This window comes from Labrus bergylta, chromosome 7 (assembly GCF_963930695.1).
Source record: "Labrus bergylta chromosome 7, fLabBer1.1, whole genome shotgun sequence".
Classification (NCBI taxonomy): Eukaryota; Metazoa; Chordata; class Actinopteri; order Labriformes; family Labridae; genus Labrus; species Labrus bergylta.
This window is the reverse complement of record NC_089201.1, coordinates 30916511-30937766: the sequence shown is the minus strand read 5'-3', so window position 1 is coordinate 30937766 and position 21256 is coordinate 30916511. Positions and strand designations below refer to the sequence as shown.

The window sequence follows — 21256 nt, the reverse complement described above, 5'->3', positions numbered from 1 at the left end:
TAAGATTTTCATTTTGCAAAGCTTGGTCATCAAGCTTTTTAGCAGAGGACATAAGCAGATTATATCAAGCTCTGAGGGACTTGCATTGTTTTCAGCACCATGGACAGAGCTACATCAAACATCAGTGGCATTTCGTGTATCTTGTGTGCATGTCTTACCTAGCCGTGGGTCGAACTGCCTCATCTGAACTTCTTCCACATAGTCTGCCGGGAACCAGCCAGTCCTCCCTTTGACCGTGCCTTCCCAGAAACCTCCTTCTCCTATACTCAGCACTGACAGGGAGAGAAAACATGGAAGGAGGAATCAGTTCAGTGGTAGTCATATGGAGCTTTTAAATAGGACACAAAATGACCAGGGACATATATATAGAATAATGAGAAATTTAGGTTTTTATGTTAATAATAAATCATAATGGAGCACGCTAAGCAGATGAAAAGAGGTGCACAAGAGAAGAAGAATATATATTGTTCTCCTACATTACACTCATAAAGCAGAGTAATACAAGACTGAAGAAGAAAAAAACATACTCAGGTACATGTGTGACAAGTTTTGTGCTCTTTCTCATGCAATTATGAATTTTTGAATGTGAAAAAAAAAAGAAAAAAGATTTAACAATAAAAGGCAGTAGTAAAGAAAGGAAAAAGAGGGTGCTAAAGGACATAGACTAGAGAGAGAGCATAGGGCAGTGAGGACAAAGAAAGAGATTCCCTCTATGTACGGCTGTGGTAATTAGAGATGAATGTATAGTTGATATTGATCTTCTCTGCTGGAATGAGCCAGCACGCTCATTTCTACAACACTCATCCATCACCCCAGCAAGCATGCACGCCTGCCCACCCGCACGCATACACGCCCGCACGTACGCACGCACGCACGCATGCCTGCCCACCCGCACGCATACACGCCTGCACGCACGCAAGCACACACACTCCTCAGAGATCACCAGCTGGAACTGAAGCTTTGCCTGAGTGAGCCCTTCTTCTAAAACGGGTTGCTAGGATACGGCGGTATGATGTTGCAGCCGGCAGACAGCCTGCTAAATCATGTAGTTTACTTCCTCCAAACTATGTTCCCCTCTGACATGAGGATATGTCACGCTGATCTAAACCCAGGGCACCATGCGAGGCAGACAAGTGACTTCATCTTTGGTGATGTGATGGTGAAAAGTTCAAATATTAACCATTCACAAATGCCTCTGTCTTTCAAAAGATTTCCTACTTTTTGTGGGTGAGGATCTATTGCACTGTGTCTTAATCTAAATTCAAAGTCCACCCACATCTTGTTCAGACACATACATGAAGAAACAAGCAGGAGAAATAAAAAGTGTGTTTTCATCACACTGCAGTCAGCGATGTTAACACCCACCCATTAAGCTTACATTAAGTTGATCATTTCCATGATAATAATCACTTGTAAAAGCACATGTATCTAATCTTTTTATTTTATTTCCGCTTATTCTCTTTTTTTCTCTTCATCATTTCTCCTGTAAAAATGATACTCTCACCCTTCTCACAAACTTCCACTTTCATTACGATTTATATTATCACAATTCTTTCTTCTTTCTCTGTATAGTTTTAATTGAATCAAATATGTTATCTCCACAACCAGCAGAATTTTCTGACCTGATCCATGCATCCAACACACTGTAGCTGTTATTGTTTATATGACTGTACAAAGTCTGTCTATTGTCCAAAGAGTATTTTACTCTGTGTTTTATGACACTTTTTCTCTTGTCATATTACCTTGCAAATAAGAGAAAACAAAAAAAAACCATTAAGCTTAAGGTATCCATCTAAAAGTATAATTTCTCATATTAGCTGCTTCCTCTTCTATAAATCAAATAATCAATGCCATGATGGAGCATGTACTTGCTTTCCAAAGTACTGAAATGTGAACCATTGCTGGAATAATACTATATATTTTCATTGCTGAAAATTAGAGTAAGCCTCAAACATTCTTTAAGTGTTTTTTTTATATACTGTATATCTCAAGCTACATATCTCACTGCTAGAAGAAAACACACACAATGGGGCGCGCTGGTGGCGCAATGGTTAGGGTGCGCGTCCCATGTATTGAGACTCTCGTCTCGAGCGGTAGGCCCGGGTTCGTTTCCACCTGTGGCCCCTTTCCTGCATGTCATTCCCCGCTCTCTCTCCCTGGTTTCCAGCTCTATCCACTGTCCTGTCTCTGCATTAAAAAAGGCACAAAAAGCCCAAAAAATTAATCTTTAAAAAAAACAAAAAAGAAAAACATACACAAGCTAAGAGGGTAGTGGTGTGTCAGAAACTATTCACATTATAGTGAATAGTTTCAACTGATAACGTATCTACACTCCTGCACTTTAACATATAAATGTTTGATTGCACAGCTCTGGACAATCCCCTATATTGTTATTACACATTTACCACTGTCATCACTGTTTCTGCAAACTTACATCTCTCACCTCCAGAAAGTATTTTTACATTCAGTTGACAAGCCTGAATAAATGTTGTATTTCATTTTTCATTTTTTTAACCAGTAAGAATGTTAAGTGAAATCCTTGATGTATAAATCTCTTCTTCTTCTTCTAAGTGTTTATTTATATATCTATTCTTATATTGTTTTATTTGCTCTGATAACCTGCTGCTGTAACACTACAATTTCCCAGTTTGGGATCAATAAAGTTATTCTATTCTATATCCTGGTCGCCGGTCCCCTTCTTCATGTCTGTCAAAGTGTCCGTTTATGCTGTAACAGTATCTCTGCAGGAAACAGGTTCTGGTGTATTCTCTCTTCCTCATTGACGCGAATGAAAGAAAAGGTGAGACCCCTGATTGATCTTTAAGGGTGCTCTCGCTCACTCCTTCGCTCTATCCACCCACTATAAATCAATTTGTTGTCCCTGACACTTCTACATCTATAGATCTATAGATGAAATCGACCACTAAGTCTGTAAGAATCCTGGCATTATCTACACATCTGTAGTTTCTATCCACACCATACCATATCCATGTGAAACCCTCACAGGTATGTACAGAGTTCTGTGCTCTGTGAGTAGCCTCTACCTTACCCTGACACTCTATTTTGGAGCTTGCCAATACAGTGTTGGCATGACAACTGTCCCTGTGATGTGGCCTCACAGGAGCCGAGTGGCAGGAAGGAACTCAAACAGAGCATTTCTTTGCAGGAGGATGTGAATTACGTTTGCCGTGTTGATGTTTTCCTACAACGGAACCACTTTGGTACCATGGCCATATACAGATAGAGATAGTAGTGGGGAAAAGGCCAACTAACACAAGTTTTTAAGAGGTCAATTTTGTTTTTTTAATTATATCTTTATTTGGACCGGACAGGTATAGCACCAGCATAGCAACAATAGTAGAAATAAAAACAAATTTCCTTCCAGTTTTGTTTATTTTGAGTCCGGAAAAAGTGCATCACCAGTCATACGAGTCCAAAGAAAGTAAAGTCATGGATCATGGATCAGATTTCGTCCGTCCTTAATGGTGTCCACTCTCCTCTAATAACTTAAATTTCACAGCAATTGTGATTGAGTAACATCAGTGGGTACACATTACCCTCTTAAGGACAGTACTGACAATTTGCCCGGGATAAACAGTGCCAGATGAGGCTCACATGTTCACTTAGAGAGAACTCTGATACAACTTAATAAAGGTAGAACAGTTTACATGAAACTATGAACAGAAACCAGGGGGGTCGCCTGCTGCTGCTGTCATAGAAATAATAATCAATAACCAGACAGAGATTAAGTAAATTACAAAACAATATTACCAGTGAGGTCAAATAAAGTCTGCTCTTGTGGGGGCTATGAATAAAATCCAGTTGTTCCAAATTTGGTAAAATTTGTCATTTTGGATTCTTAATTGATAGGTCAATTTTTACATCCTAAATATCTCAAGAGTTATTCCAATCCAATCATCCAGGGTAGGCTGAATCAGACTGAACCATCTCCTTGTAATTGTTTTCTTACTTGTCACCAAGAGTAATTGCAGCAGTTTTATCTCGCTCCTACGTTCCAAAAAGACCCAGGTACAGAACATCAAAACTCAAATGTATTTGAGTGTTAAAGAACGTGCTTAAGGAAGCCTGGATACCCTTCCAGAAAACATTTAACTTGGGACAATCCCAGAAGATATGATAATGGTTAGCAACAGTTGAGCAAGAGGTCAAATTTTAATAACAAAAACTCAAAACAAAACATATGACACTATTCATGACAAAAAGCTTATTATTTTTCATACTTTTCTTCATAGCTGATAATTTTGCAACATAGAGCTGGTTGCTTTCATTGTGTGACAGTGGTTATTTTGAATTTCTTTCAGTTAAAGCTCCTGTGAGGAGTATTTAGCTGGATATGAAACAGACTGAAATTAAAAATAATGTCCCTTTAAGACCTAAAAAAACAAACAAGACAATCAGGAGTTGGATTGATTATTTTTATATGGTTCATTTAAATGTCTGCAATCGCTGCCGCAGAGAAGGTGTCAGAAGAGAAAAGTGCCAAGACAGCTCTGTTTTTTCTTTTCCATGGCCAAGATTCATAATGTGTAAGTTGTAAATGGACTTGAGCTTGTAAAGCGCTTTTCTTGTCTTCTGACTACTCAAAGCACTTTTACACCGCATGTCACATCTACCCATTCTCACCCATTCACACACTGATGGCAGAGGTTTCTATGTCAAGTGACAATCAGTATATACGCCACAAACGAAGAGCAACTTGGGGTTAAGTGTCTTACCCAAGGACACATCGGACATGTGGCTGCAGGAGCTGCCGATTGAACGCCCGACCTTCCTGTAAGGAGGGCGCCGACTCTGTGTGATACATTTGACTGTTAGAGGGCAGCAGGACGAGATGAAAACACTACTTTGTAAAGAACACAATTGCAGAGAAAAAAAGAGCAAAGAGCTAATAGGTACAGCTTTGGCAACTGGGGTCACCAAAATGAAGCATGTCCAAAAAAGGACAAAGCTACAGACAGCAACCATAAGTCCCCTCAATGCCAAATCGCACAGTAAGTCCAAAGAGACCATCAGGGTTTGTCGGGCTGATGCATGTTTAAAGTCTTTATATGTGATTTTTCACACTTAAATATATAAATCAAGTATCTCCTCTGAAAATAACTCTGTGAGTCATGACTGTCTACAATGGGTGTAACACCTGAGTCCCACTGTCTGTGATGTTTTCAGAGTTTTCAGAGTCCTATCTTCACTTTGTTTACATCGCCAGGACGGCCGGCTGACTCCTCCCCTCGTGTATAAAAGTTGTTTAATTGAGGGACTAGAGAAAAGAAGAATAACATACTGTACTCACTGCTTAACTGTGTTTCTAGATCACGCTCATTTCAGGTAAATTTACATGCAGTGTGAAGATACCAGCATAATAAAGATCGCTAGCATTAGCATGCTAACACAACAATGCAGCGCGAGTTGTTTTGGTTTCATGCTGGTGCTCAAGGGCGACATCTGCTGGATCAAAAAATCACATATAAAGCCTTTAAAGCAATGAAGTTGTATTTCATACAAAGGAACAGACTCTGGTACATCATGTTCATACTGAATAGTTCAATTTGTCATTTCTTAGAGTTTTGTGAAAAGTTTTGAGAGAGCAGACTGGACTCCTTGGTCAAAAATAAATGATATAATAATCATTTTCTACTCTGTTGTTCTCACTATGGAGGTCTATTGTGGCTTTAGTAAACAACAGTTACCTACATAAGGCAATCAACACCTCTGCAGGACACCAGCTTTTCCCTCTCCTGCACAACAGAGGTCAGCTGGTATGACCCGACACACTGATTTATCATCCCCTCCGAATGAAAGCTGTTGGAAGCAAGGACACAGCATATGGTTACATGCATTCCTCTACACTATTACACCTTGACGCACATTTTTCACTTCACCCCTGATAATATATTGATTAGCCACTTATTGATGTTTATTTACTCAAAATGGGGAAAAAAATTGGTTCTTGTATAAAACAAAAAGGCAATTTATTCTGCTGGTTAAAAGAACATTTCGCCAATTTCAAGCAACACCGTCCTGAACGCTTAAACGTCCTCGGCAACAGCTGTTGCTGCGCTCACAGCGATTTCAGTTGAAAGACATTTAACTTTAACAGCGCAACACTCATCAATGTCACTTCCCCTCACTGACCAATCCAAATCAAGAAGGGGCGGGACTTCTGATATTAGCTTTGTCAACAACAATGGCGGGGGGAGACGCTTGTCAGACTCGTCTTTTTTTTTTAGGTCGTTTTTTTTAGGAATTTCTAGGTCCAGAGCTGCCGCTGATGCCAGGACATGGCTTCTTAATATTGTTTTAATTATTTCTTGGTGAGATTTCCTTGAATGAAAGCAAATATTAGGCACACACAGAGATTTCTAAAACTCACCTAACGGTCGTCAAAGAGGAAAAGCAGAAGTAACTTTTTTTCTAATATAGCACACAGCCAGCAGTTTTCTACTGGAAAAAAACGCTAGATGTGCACACGGCTGAACACAGAAGGCACAGTCCTCTTTTTGTCTTGAGCCTGGAGTCTGGAAAAACTAAAGGGCCTTGTCAGAGGACCTTAGGCATGAATGAGTCCACTCTAAAACTTACAGGTAGCCAATGCAGGTGTGATGATTTTAATCACATCCTTTTTACTTGTATCAGAATGAAGACACAGGAACCAGCAGTGCAAAAATGCTATTTCATTTCAAGATATTAGGGCTGATATCAGCAGCAAATGACTCACTCTCCGGGTGGGGAGTGAGTCCTTGAGTTCAAGTATCTCGGGGTCTTGTTCACGAGTGAGGGTAGGATAGAGCGTGAGATTGACAGACGGATTGGCTCGGTGTCAGCAGTAATACAGGTGTTGTGCCGGACCGTTGTGGTGAAGAGGGAGCTGAGCCTGAAGGCAAAGCTCTCGATTTACCGGTCGATCTACGTTCCAGCCCTCACCTGTGGTCATGAGCTATGGGTAGTGACCGAAAGAATGAGATCGCGGATATAAGCGGCCGGTAATGAGCTTCCTCCGGAGGGTGGCTGGGCTCAGCCTTAGAGAGAGGGGGAGGAGCTCAGAGTAGAGCCGCTGCTCCTCCGCATTGAAAGGAGCCCTTTGAGGTGGTTTGGGCATCTGTTAAGGACGCCTCCCTTTAAAGGTTTTCCAGGCACAACCAACTGGGAGGAGCCCCCGGGGCAGACCCAGAATGCGCTGGAGGGATTATATATCCTGTCTAGCCTGGGAACGCCTCGGAATCCCCCAGGAGGAGCTGGAAAACATTGCTGGGGAGAGGGAAGTGTGGGTTGACTTACTGCGCCTGCTACCACCGCGACCCGACCTCGGATAAGCGGAAGAAAATGGATGGATGGATGGATGTTGTACAGTTAAACCAGCTTCAAAGTCGTGCTTACTGCAATCACAACGATGCTGAGTAAGACTGAGATCCAGAAACTGTACAGGCCACTGAAGCGGTGATATGTCAGTGTTGGGTTCCTGAACCGTTTGACAACAGTACCTCGTGGCATAGAGCAGAAATATCTGGATGGATAAACTGCAGTCATGAGACTCACTGACAGTGTTGCATTGGTGTGCTGTGTTTTTTAGCAATCCTTCATTAAGCTTTAGTTAATGTGCACCAGACTGTGTTTTCTTCACACCATCACACTGCCACAAGCAGCCTGTGATGTTTACACCTAACAGGATGGCTCCATGGATTCATGCTGCTTGCGCCAAAATCTGAGTCAGCATAATGCAAAAGGGTCCTGAATATTACTCTCCACACTGCAGGAATGTTTTTCTGTTCCTTCTTAACAAATCACAATTTTAAACATTTTGTAAAAACAATAAAGAGGTAATAAACCAAGAGAGACGTAAGGTGTCAAGAGTGTCGAGTGAATACACATAATTATCCTCATTTTCAAATTGTCAATGACAGAAAAAAACCTTGTAAATAATCGAGTGGATTTAGCAGTAAGACAATCACCATAGAAATGTGAGTAGATCGCATGGCAACCCACTGAGTCATCGATGGAAAATTCTCTAAGCCTATATGAAGAAATAAAACACAAACAAAGCATGAAGTGTGAGCAACAAGGACAGTAACATAATAAAGAGGCCACAGAGAATGAAACAAAGGAAAAGACTGAAAGAGGCTTGTGTTCAACAATGACAAAGAGAGATGAGAGAGCCAGCTAAGGACAGACACAAGCTGACAAAGACCTATGTTTCATGACAGTCCAAAGAGTCTGCTGTGTCTGGTGAAAAGTCTGGTATAGCATTATCATTGTGTGTGTGTGTGTGTGTGTGTGTGTGTGTGTGTAGGTGTGTAGGTGTAGGTGTAGGTGTGTGTGTATACGTTTGTGTTATATCTCAGTATGCCCTTGGTTAAGTCAGTCTGAGCTGCAGGTTTAAAAATAGCATCTGTGAGGATGCAGATCTATTTATACCCTTCACACATACTGCAAGCAAGCTTCACTGCATCCCTGGTTGAGTGTGTGTGTGTGTGTGTGTGTGTGTGTGCGCGTGCGTGTGTGTGTGTGTGTCTGTACGTGTATGTGACGACCGATTGAGCTCATTTTAATTCTTGCTTTGCGTCGCTCTATTGCGTTGTGCTAAGTCATTCATTTTGTTTCTCCCTCTTTCATCCTTCTTTCTGAATACCAAGCAACCACACACACACACACACACACACACACACACACACACACACACACACACACACACACACACACACACACACACACACACACACACACACACACACACACACAGACACACACACACACACACACATTTTTCACAGGTAACGGCTGGTGCGTCAAACTCTTGTTTTTTGCCTGCAGGAACAGGCGATAAAAGATGCAGCTGTGTTGAAGGAGCCCGATGGCTCGCTGCCACTGATGCACTCACTCTGATTCAGACGGGGAGGCCGGAAGACTTGCCAAAGACATGACGTAGCTTTATTTTAATATAATATCAGAATAAGAGTGTCGTAGGGTATAAAGAAAAAACTTTACTTCACTCAATATGACATATTCCTTTCTAAATAATGGGATGCAGGAGAAAACAAAAATACATAGATATACAAGTCATTTTCCATTACTGCACAATGCAGAAACAGACAGCAAGAGAGATGAGATGATAGCAATCAGTAAGATAGATGATATCTGCTTATACACATGTTTTTAAATCATCTTAAGTGACAGCTGTCTGATGCACTGGAGGACAATGTTATTTATTCACAGTTCTGTTGCTGCTCTCTACTGTTCACTTTATGCCCAGAGCTTTGCTTCTCAGTTTCATTATTAGTAACAAACACTTTTCCCACTAGCTTTGTGAGGTTCTAGTTTGTGAGATTGAGGCAGCCAAAGAGAAAAAAATCTCCCCTTCAAGTGACTTCAACCAGCAGGTTCATGCAGGTCTAAGTTCAAAGGCTTTATATGCGATTTTTTGATCCAGCAGATGTCGCCCTTGAGCACCAGCATGAAACCAAAACAACTCACGCTGCATTGTTGTGTTAGCATGCTAATGCTAGCAATCTTTATTATGCTGGTATCTTCACACTGCATGTAAATTTACCTGAAATGAGCGTGATCTAGAAACACAGTTAAGCAGTGAGTACAGTATGTTATTCTTCTTTTCTCTAGTCCCTCAATTAAACAACTTTTATACACGAGGGGAGGAGTCAGCCGGCCGTCCCGGCGATGTAAACAAAGTGAAGATAGGACTCTGAAAACTCTGAAAACATCACAGACAGTGGGACTCGGGTGTTACACCCATTGTAGACAGTCATGACTCACAGAGTTATTTTCAGAGGATATACTTGATTTATATTTAAGTGTGAAAAATGACTCTTAAAACTCTCTCAAAAGTCTTATGAGAATTACATTACTTCTAATCATAAATAAATCATTGGGAATATAATGGGGATGTTTTCGTACTCTATTAGAAAACTGTGTCCTGAAAAAACACAACTCTAATGTGTGACTCTTAAGTTAAGATCTATTTCAGCCTACATAAATGCCTGTGTGCATGTTCGTGTGTGTGTGTGCATGTGTGTGTGTGTGTCTGAGTGCCACAGAGTGTGTGATGGTGAGTGTGAAGAGCATTCCAATAACCAGAGTGAAGCTGTTATTAGATTTGGATCCCTGCACTCTTTATTAAACCTCGGTTCAATTCAGTTTAATAGAGAGAGAGCAGAGTTGCATCTTTTACGAAACGAGGGGGGACACAGCCCGAGACATGCAAACACACGCCTACACACACACACACACACACACACACACACACACACACACACACACACACACACACACACACACACACACACACACACACACACACACACACACACACACACACACACACACACACACACACAGGTAGCGGTATAGAAGAAGTGGAGGTGGCCTGCAATTAAATAGCTGATGAAGAAAAGGGCGAGTGCACCCCAGAGTAGGTGCAAGATTGACTGAAGTAGAGCGCCAATAAATAAAGAGTGAAGAGGGGACAGTCGCACTGCTCTGAGTCAAATGTGTGCAGTGGTTTGCAGCGTGTGTGTCCCCCCCCCCCCAGGACTTCTTAAACTAAGAAGGAGGTGAGGGAGTGGTGCAGTCTCCTGCTAATCAGTATTCAACTGAGAGAGAGAGTGTGACGGAAGGGGAGGGAAGAAATAAAGACTTGACAAGATTGAGAAAAAAAAAGAAATATATGGAAAGAATCAGTTTTTTTTTGTGAATGACAGCAGAGTCAGAAAGAACAGTGGTTCAAAGCAGGAAGGCGAGAGAAAAAAATATGGGGAAAGCGAGGAGGGTGGAAGTGTTGTAAATTACAGTGGGCTGAAGAGGAGGAAGAGAGGAGGGAGGAAAACTCCACGACTGACTAGGAGGAGGGATCCCTCTTCTCTTCTCATCTCATCTCCTCCCCTCCCGCCCTCCCTCCCTCCCTCCCTCCCTCTCTCCCAGGCTACAGGGGGCCTACAGGACATTACTCTTCTGTCTTTTTATTTCAATTCTCCATCAACCCTCAGGTTACGACGAATATAGAACAGGCACGCTTGTGGTCATCTCTGTCTTAGTTTTTTTTATATGACATGAAAGTCTAGCTCTGCACAGAAATAAGAACACTCTCTAACCAAAATACAATAGAGGGGTAAGCCAGTGATTGATAAGCTGTAGTCCAACCATTGACTGTCTGTTGATCGTTAATAGATCAGTGATAGATTGTTTGTTTTGGAGTCGTTAATCACACGGCTGATTGTTTGATTGACTAGTCAGGGTGCATGAATGATTAGTGGCTCATGCCGTGATAGATGAACATGCTCTAATGAGCTGATCAGCACTAATGCTCCAGTCCCTGCTACTTATTATTACATGACCAAAATGCCAGTAGCTGACTGAAATTGCTTTTGGCTGCATGGATGGGCAGATAGGGTTGGTGGGTGAGTGGTCATGATGTTGAACTCAAGAACATTAATAACAAGGATCATCTCAAAGGAGATGGGGGCCGTTCTTGTTTGATTTGTTTTTAATTTCAGGGAGATCGTGGGTGCATTTGGAGAGAGCTCAACAAATAGAGGGCGAAAGACAAGGACACAAGGTTTTTTTTTTTTAAAGCTGGTATAAGCTACTTTATCTGATTTCACCAGGACAGGACATGATCTATGTGTATGACTTTAGTAGGTTGTCACCGTGCAGGACAGAAAAGCCTATTGTTGACAATCATCTGGAGTCAAACAGTGTGTGTTTCACTGTGCATGAAATCGTAACTTAATCTTAACCAACCGTCAATATGAATATACATATATGTATATATATATTATTTCATTTAAATGATCAATTTATGCACTTATTGATGTAAATACTGTAATTGACATCTTAATTGACCCATCTGTCACATAACTGCATTTTACTTCTCATGTTACTTCAGCATCTTTTGCACTATTCACCACTGCACTGTTTCATATTTAGTCATGTAAATATTAGTCTTTTCTTATTCTGTTTATTGTTGATATTTAATGTTGTACCTGTACATAAGAGAGCACAGTTCACTGAAGTTAAATTCCTTGTGTGTGTAAACATACCTGGACAATAAATCTGATTCTGATTCTTCATCAGCGTTTCTGTTGATTGTGTATCTGTATCAGTAAAAGGCTCCAGTTTATGCAGCAGGTTTCGATTGTATAAATATATATGTTGTTTAACTCTACAAGTGCTGTCTGTGCTGTGCTTCCAATTAGCTTTTTGTGTGAGGCTATATATTTTTGTATGTTAGGCAAGTATGGGGTTTAATATCAACGAGCGATTAAGTGCTCCTGCAAGCTACAGTGCACTGTATGGTCATGTCTGGAAAAAAAGGATGAGAGTGTAATAGGAGGACAGGTGGTGTGTTCAGCAGGGAGCAGCTAGGTGTGTGTGGGCGGGACCTTGCACCCTGCTGCTACTCTGATTGGACAACTAGAGGGTAAGCTGTGACATCAATGCCCTTGCCTTAGGCTTGTGACCCTCTTCAGTATCAATAACACACAAACAAAAAACACACACACACAGCATGGAGCATTTTAAATGGACAAGTGAAGTCTGTTAATAAGCCACATGTCCATTATATCACCAGGGAAACATAGGAAGCCCTCAACCCAAACCCACTCTTCCAATAATGCCCCCCATGCAGACTTCACTGGTGGGCTCTCAGAAGAATTAATGTAATTTGGAACCAGCTCGAAACATAAAAAAAGTATAAAAAGGCTTGTAGTATGTCATTTTGTCCTACGGAGAACTGTGCTCATTTAACCTAAGGAGCGAAAAGGAATATAGAATTTCTCGGCACTCGGTTTTTATGTTTTTTTTTGCTTTATTGTGTGAAAAAAATCACCTAATTATCTGTTAGTGTTGTACTTACAAAAGGATGTGTAAATTCTGTAGTTGTATCAAATACTGTCCTTATCTTGTTACACTGACTCACCTCATGTATTTTTATTCTATAGCGGTATCATAATGTTACAATCATAATAATATTAGGGTGCAGAAGGCCTAGGGGTTAGGGTGCACTCGACGTAGGGAGGCTATAGTCCTGCGGGCTGGGGGCCCGGGTAATCGGGTCTTGACCCTTGGCTACTTACTCGCATGTCACTCCCCACTCTGTCCTGGTCTCCTACTCTATCCACTGTCCTATCAATTGGAGACAAAAAAAAAGCCCCAAAACAACAAATAACACTGAGAATTATTTTAAATCCTGTAGTGTTTTCAAAGTGTAGCTTTAAAGGTCCCATATTCTTCTTTTTCTGGTTTTATATGCCCTTTAGTGTGTTTTCCAAGTGTCCTGTGCATGTTTAGTCACATCTATGTGCAAAAATTCAAAGTCCACGTAAACGCAGCTTCTCCTACGTCCTCCTGTTAGCTGTAGCATTAGCTGCATGTAACGCTCGGTTCTAGCCCCCCTCGATAAAACTTTGTCAGTGTGACGTCATTGTCAGTGTGATGTCACTGATCTGAGCCCATTGGCTTGTTGTGGCCCTGCAGCTCATGTTGAAATTTCCGAGACGCGTGCTGAGCAACTGACCAATAACGACAGAGCGGATCGGCAGACCAATCAGAGCAGACTTGGCCCACGTGGGGTCTAACAGTGTGGGCTCAACAGAGTGTAGCTGACAGACTCAGAGCGTAGAGGGAGCAAGGAGGAGCAGGACATGAAAACAGACACTTTTTTTGGACTTTATCTATTGTGAACGTACAAAAGTAGGAACATAGATTAAATATATGAACCCCAAAAAGGGCAGATTATGAGCTCTTTAAAAGTAGCTCTAGCAAAAGTTCAGACAGGAAGACTATATTTTGCACACTCGTTTTATTGTTTACTGTCATACCATGTCAAATCACTCCTCCACGCATGCTCACTTATTACTTCTCTTAATCATCACCTGGTCACATCTATCCAATAGATGGAGCACTGCTCCACTCCCTCATTGTTAGCCTAGCATATTGCTGCTGTCTATTTTAACAATGGCTTTTTCTTCCACTAGTTCCTTCATGCCATCGTTACGAGCGACCCTCCACCTCTCCATCGCCACCAAGCCTTCGCAGTTTCATCACCTCCTTCATCCCATCAGCCTCTGATGACATCATCAGCCATTGTCCGGTCAACCCCAGCCTTCGCAGTTAGCCTCAGATGACATCATTAACCATCTCCTCATCAACTCCAGTCTTCACAGTTCAATCAACTTCTTCATCGCATCAACCCAGACGACATCATCCACTAACACCTCCACCACCAGAGTCTGGACTCTAGGTGGGGGATAATTCTTGTTGCCGCTCAGGGCAGACATCTTCAATCACCCTGTAGAGTTCAAGCACCAAAGATTCTCTGACAATCATTCTATGTCACATATGTAAAATAAACCTTTCATCTTTCAATCATTTACTTGTCTCTCCTGATTGAAATGCCTTTGGTGAACTTTCAGGTCAATGTTGTACAAGTGACCTAAGTGTTGTTATGTAACTAAAAAGAGTGAGAGTTAGATATAAACTATAAGCATGTTGTACAGTATCTATTCTTATGGTATACAATCATGTATGTCTACACAGTTGGATGAAACAGATACAGACAGGCAGGATAATGGAGAGCAGAGAGAGACAGGCAGAAAGATAACAAACACACCAAGACAAATTCCTTGTATGTGTAAATGACCTGGCAATAAAAAATATTCTGATTCTGTTCAAATTTCTTTTTTCTTCTTTCTTTCAAATATCAGGAAAGCTGGTTGAAAAAGAAATACAGGAACACACACAAACGCTTCACACAACTGGAGAGGAAACCTAATCAATTCAACCTAGGCTCACTGTGGAGAGCTAACATTGACATTTAGTCCAAGTGAAACCCCAACAGCATACAATCTCATCTGAGTCAACCTCAGAACCCATCGACAGTCATCTTTTTTTATCACCATCTGATAGACGGGTTGCATAGAAGATATAAATGTCTCTCGGAACAGAATGAAAATTTCTCAGTAATTCCAGTGAAGCAATTTGTTAGCGTTAAATCACTTTCAGAAGAAGACTTCCTTTTTGTTTTTTTCAGAGTTTACGTCAACTAAAACGTCGTCATTTTGTGGTCCATAATATCCTAGAGTTGCACCCATTCATCTATTAAAACCTCATTCCAACAGTCGACAATATACGTTACACAGCAGCCTCACTCTAGCTCACGTTGAGTGGTATGAGCCTGAAACAGAAAAGAAAAAAGGAAATAAATCCTTGTACATCACAACCAGTTTAGGAAATCCTTTGGGACAAATAATTGGTCAATACAGCTCGGACTTCTACAACCAGAAACATGAACACTTCACATGCTGACAACTCAGACCCATGCCTTGATTGTAGAAACTGTAAAAAGAAGGATTGCATCCAAGCTGATTTTCCAGGATCATATGAGAAAGAAAACTGATATAATCTTATAACAAAAGACAAAATCTGCAGGTACATTTTTGGGTTTTTCACAACCAATTAGAATTCACCAAAAGGTATACATGTATCACTTTTATTTTAGTGCTAAAATGACGAGTCAAAGCTGTTATGCACTTAGTACCTGTTGCTTGGTAACGGATACTGTATGCATATGCATTTTTTGGACTGAACAATAGCATGCTGCTGGGTGAAAAAGATGCTTTCTGCTTCATTTTCAGGATCTAATGATCTTACTCAAAGCACACATGCACAACAATGTGTATATATGTAGCTATACTTGGACAAATGTATAAAGCACATGTTACGACAAAAGGGTTCAACAGAAAGCCTTTGCAGCTTTATGACAGGCGATCAGTATGCCAAGCATTAGTGAAAGGCTGAAGTACTTTGTGTTCCCAGATATCATAACAGCAGTAATAGCTGCTTTCTGGGTATTTGTGACGCTACTGTAGACCTGGGACAATCCATTAAAACGCAGCATGTGTGTCTGAGTGTGTGTATTTTTTGTTGTTATAACTGGTCCAGGTTATCCTCCACTGCCCACAGCTGTGTTAATATTCTGTACACACTGGGTGCGGCCAAAACCCCCATTAATCATGTTTGTGAATGTCTAATCTCAACATTACTTGCACCGGATTCATTTTCCATGGCTGTCTGCAAGATTTATAATGGCGTTTGGAAAAGGTGAGTGTGGTGTGCGTGTGTTCACATGGGATGTAATACATTGTTACGGAAGCATGCTCCTTAAACTTGTCACCTTGTTGAGGGGAAGGATGTCCTGAGTGTGCAGTTCAAAGACTCAGTAGAGGACCAGCATGATGATGCACACAGCATTTCTTTTGATTGTGTTTTTTGTGTACATTGGTGTGACTGTGTTTTCAGTTGGTGTAGGTATGCTCTGCAGAACATGTATACATAAAGCCAAAGGTGGGACAAAGTCATTGCAAGTCACAAGTAAGTCTCAAGTCTTTGGTCTCAAGTCCCAAGTAAAGACAGGCAAGTCTCAAGTCTTTGGTCTCAAGTCCCAAGTAAAGACAGGCAAGTCTCGAGTCGAGTCCCAAGTAAAGACTGGCAAGTCGAAATCAAAAGTCCTAACCTTTGAATTCCGAATCCCAAACAAGTCATTAGCTCTCTTCACCAAATTAAATGCCATTTTTCACAGAGTAATAATTTGTTACAGTTACACAAATCATGATTGTTTATAAGATTTTATTTACTACTTCTACTTCTTACTACTTCTCTAAAATAACAGGACCAGTGTGACTGACTCTGTTTTGTTTATTTTTCCTAAATTCTGTTTTTTCCATTTTTATTTGACTAAATTCTGTGTTTGACGGTGCGTTCCATTGGATCAGATCACTGATTTGGGTCATTTGATTAGATCATGTCAGGAAATTGAGACATTTTTAAATATAAATTAGCTCACCTTTATTTATTTTCCAAAAGGTAGTATGCCTAGTGCCCAGGCCACCCTTGCTCCCCCTTTTTTGACAGTGTTTGTGAAGACACACGGACGAGTCCGACTCGAGTCCAACTCATGTGACTCAAGTCCACACCTCTGCATAAAGCTTGACCAGGTTGAGTCACATGTGTCCCAGTTTGTTGCCATGATGATAGTAAACCAGTATCAGATGTGTATCTTTGTTTTCCAATCATTCAACAACTTATTCCCCCCGTCTGTTTTCAAGATATATTTCAATTCAATTCTCAAATCCATCATTACAACACAAGGTCAGCCAGCTTACTTCATTCTTGCATTTATCAGGACATCGTTTTCTCAATTCTCCATCAGATTCAGAGGACCTCATTGTTGGAACAATTTACCCAATCATATTAGAAACAGCACCAGACTCAACTTATTTAAAAAACAAACCATTTATTTCCTGCTTGGCCGATTAACCAACGCGCCATCATAATCATTCTCTGCCATAAGAGCTTATTTTCCTTTTCCCCCTCTTCTTTAATTTGTCTCTTTCTTGTTTTGCTTTCTTTTACACCTTACTGAGTATGTGTTATGTTTTTGCTTGGACTATATTAATAATTTGTCTGTGTGTTACATGTTTCTCTTTAGAAGGGCCACTCGACGAGCCCGTCTGGGTTTATTTGGCTCCTCCAGCGCATTTCTTTCAAAATGTATATTTTGTTAATTAACTAATCATTATGTACTGTGTGTTTTTCAATCGATCTATTATGTGTTTGTTTTTGTGCAATAAAAAAAAAGGGCTTTTAGGAGAATACCATCAAGCTGATGAGATCAGATCACATAAATGAAAGGAAGTTTGAGCGGGGAAATGAGAATAGAGAGGGGATGCAAGAGAGGATGCGCCTGGCCAACCTTTTAAGGAAAATTAGCTGCTCTCTGGAAAAGGCAAGATCAATTGTAGTGAAACTCCTACAGTATGAAGACAAAGAAATCATCCTCTCTAAGGCGAGAGCTCACCTCAAGAACACTTCAATTTATGTAAATGAGGACTTTTCTGAATCCCTCAGAAGAAGAGAGCAGACCTTATTTCAGCAATGAAACAGGTCAGAGAACATCGAGACTATGTGTTTTATCAACTACGATCAGCTGGTAATCAAACCCAGAAAACAACAGCAACCAACCAGCATGAGTGAATCTGTGCCAGTAAGACTGTTTACTCACTGTATCTATTGTTTCTTGTTCTTTCTTTGCACTCCAATACTATGACATTATTACTCTTACTGACATTGTTCCCTTTTTTCTAGATCCTTGCTTGTGTTGTACTTACTCTCTGATGTACGTCACTTTGGATAAAAGCGTCTGCTAAGAGAATTGTAGAATTGTAGAATTTTACAGCTGCTGCAGAGGCCGAGATAGTTGAAACCCACCAGACAATGATTGCATGTGTCTATAGACCACGTAGTTCCAGTTTTATCTGTGTTTAATAATGCCATAGAAAATGTACTTGATATCATTTCAGAAGATGGGAAAACATGTTAGTTGATTGGTGAATTGTATGAATATTGGTAAATATGAATGAACAATTTAACCCCTTCACATTCTGATGTCATATTGCGCTTGTTCTTCTTATTTGTTATTTTATGTGTAAAAGAAAAAAAAAAAAAGAGCATACTAATGGCATCACACAAACACACACTGATAGCCTAGGAAGCATCTTTCTTTGAATCGCCATCATTGACCTAAGCATGTGCATACACACACAAACACACACACACTAAAACGCGACACCAAGTGCATGCTCGTTTGGTGCTCCAGTTGTGGTCAGCAAGTGAGGAAGGACAAGCAGATCTCATTACCTGCAACTAATAGTCTGCCTGGAGAGCTGGATGCGGATGAACCCGCTAAATGGCAGACAGAGGAGCTGTTTGTCTAGACAAAGGCCGTCTAGAGACATTGATCTCAGACAGCAGAATGAACCTCCTTTTTAGCAATTCTTCAAAATAGAGGAGAAACTACAAGAAGTGAGGACTATCCTTTAGTTTAGGGAATGAAAAAAAGGATGAATTTGTTTTTGTCAGCATTAATTATATGTGCATTTCACAATGCTACTCTAAGGGAATCATGTGCCAAAGTCATAAAACACTCTCTGAAATTGTATGTCTATCTTTTAAATAGCCTCACCCTGAAGATCAAAGTTGTGAATCTGAAAATGAGTCAGAAACTGTCAGTCACTACACCAACATGAAAACTTCACAAAATGTATTTCTCATAGCCTAATGGTTAATAAATTAATATTCCCACTGTTATACAGTTTTACCACTAAAATTACCACTACATTTTACCTTCATGGTCATCAGCATCTCCATTGTAAACATCACCGGTATAGCTGCCACTCTCTTCAAAATGTGGGGCGTCAGCTATAAGATAAAATTTGACATTACATCGCTGATTGCAGTGTAGAGTAATTGTCTTTGTAATATCCCACCAAAACTACATTTAAGAAAAATATTAGGCCGCGCATAAAACGGATCAGAACTCTACTCAGTCTGCAAAACAAGATTTGACAGTGCGAACGCATTGGATTTGTGAGGACAGCATTCAACTGATGCAAAAATAAGAAACAAAAAGATCACACTAGCGTCGTGGAGCATTAACTTATAGGTTCTTTTTTTAAATTATAGTCAAAGCTGCTTTACAACTTCTTGTGGCAGTGTCAATCCACTCAGCACAAACTTAAATTGTATGTTACACGTCAACTGTTCTAGTTCTTTTTAAAGACAAGGTTCAACCTGTTACAGCCTCAAAATAAACACTTTAAAAAGTGGCAATTCTTACCAGATGAAGGAAAAGGGATTTTTTGAATGAAACCACTGAGACTTCTTGCCAACCCACGAAACAATCGAATTAGTCTGAGATTGGGTTTTAATCTGATCTGATCTGATGTTGGAGCAAAACAACTAATGGTTGAAATCAAAAAATGAAAATCAAATCATTAGGGGCTGTAACTACACTCAGAGACACCGTTTTTAGAATATGCTTGATCCAAATATGACAGAAAGACAAAAACTCATCATGGGAAAATAAGCTGATCAGTTTGATATTCATTTGTTGCTCCAGTGCAGAAAGCTAAAATAGTTTAATATGTATGCTAAACAATCATGTATACAGGCTTAAATATGTCAATCACATATTGTCCTTGATGAATTTGGATTCTTAATTGATAGGTCAATTTTTACATCCTAAATATCTCAAGAGTTATTCCAAAACAATCATCCAGGGTAGGCTGAATCGGGCTTAACCATCTCCTTGTAATTGTTTTCTTACTTGCCACCAAGAGTATTTGCAGCAGTTTTATCTCGCTCCTACGTTCCAAAAAAGAGACAAGACCCAGGTACAGAACATCAAAACTCAGATGTATTTGAGTGTTAAAGACTGTGCTCAAAAGCTTTATATGCGATTTTTCACACTTAAATGATAAGTCGTCTTGAAATATCTAATAATATTCTCCCACCAATGCTTATTTACAGATTTCCAACTTCTTAGAAAGGAGGAACTCCAAAGCTGAGTATTTCCTCTAAAACATCCAGTGTGGGGACGATAGTGTGTCTCGCAGCTGGTTAGAAAACATTTGTTGTCAAGCCAAGTGACCTCGTGTGATATCAAGTTCTCTGAAGCTGCCACACCAGCTGAAGAAGATAAAGAGAGCTGACTAAGAAATGAGGATGTACATGAAAGGGATTTAAAACGCTCAATTCTGATTTTACTCTGATAAGTTTCATGCATTGGCGCTCTGAAACTTGACTTGCAGACTGAGTAGTGATCTGTTCATTTTTATGGTGTCTCTAATCTTTTATCAGCATTATACTAATGAACTGCTACAGCATAGACTAGTTGGGGTGACTTTTAAGGGTCATTTTCACAGGACTGAGCAGGGGAATTTCAGTTGCACATGCACAGGACACTTAGAAAACACACTAAAGGGCAGATAAAACTAGAAAAAACATAATATGACCCCTTTAAAGGTGAGTTTAAATTTACTCTTCAGTCGCAATAAAATGCTTGATCTAATTGAATAAAGAAACAAATTCATTAAATTGTACAGAATCTCCTGCAGTGAGAAAAAAACCCATCATGACAATATTAAAGGATCTATACTAAGACAAACGTGATTAGGTGACATGACTCAAACAAGAATCATTACGTTTTTCTTTGGGAGCTAAATAAAACACAGTGCTACAGGAAGTGTTTGCGACAACATCGAATGTATTTACCATCTCCATCCGGACCATTAACCTCTGAGAAAGAAAACAGAAAATCCAATCAAATCTTAGGATACAAAAATGATGATGATGCTTTTTTTTCAGTGTGTTGCTAATAAACACAGTATATCAT

At 40.2% G+C, this 21256-nt stretch overlaps 1 protein-coding gene across 1 annotated transcript in view; it reads right to left on the bottom strand.

Moving 5' to 3' along the window:
* shank3a (SH3 and multiple ankyrin repeat domains 3a) overlaps positions 1-21256 on the bottom strand; it is a 167383-nt gene that overhangs the window by 49219 nt on the left and 96908 nt on the right. Inside the window, exon 13 of the mRNA XM_029281382.2 lies at positions 159-272. Within this exon, the coding sequence (XP_029137215.2) occupies positions 159-272 (114 nt within the window). The remainder of the gene's footprint in view (positions 1-158; positions 273-21256) is intronic.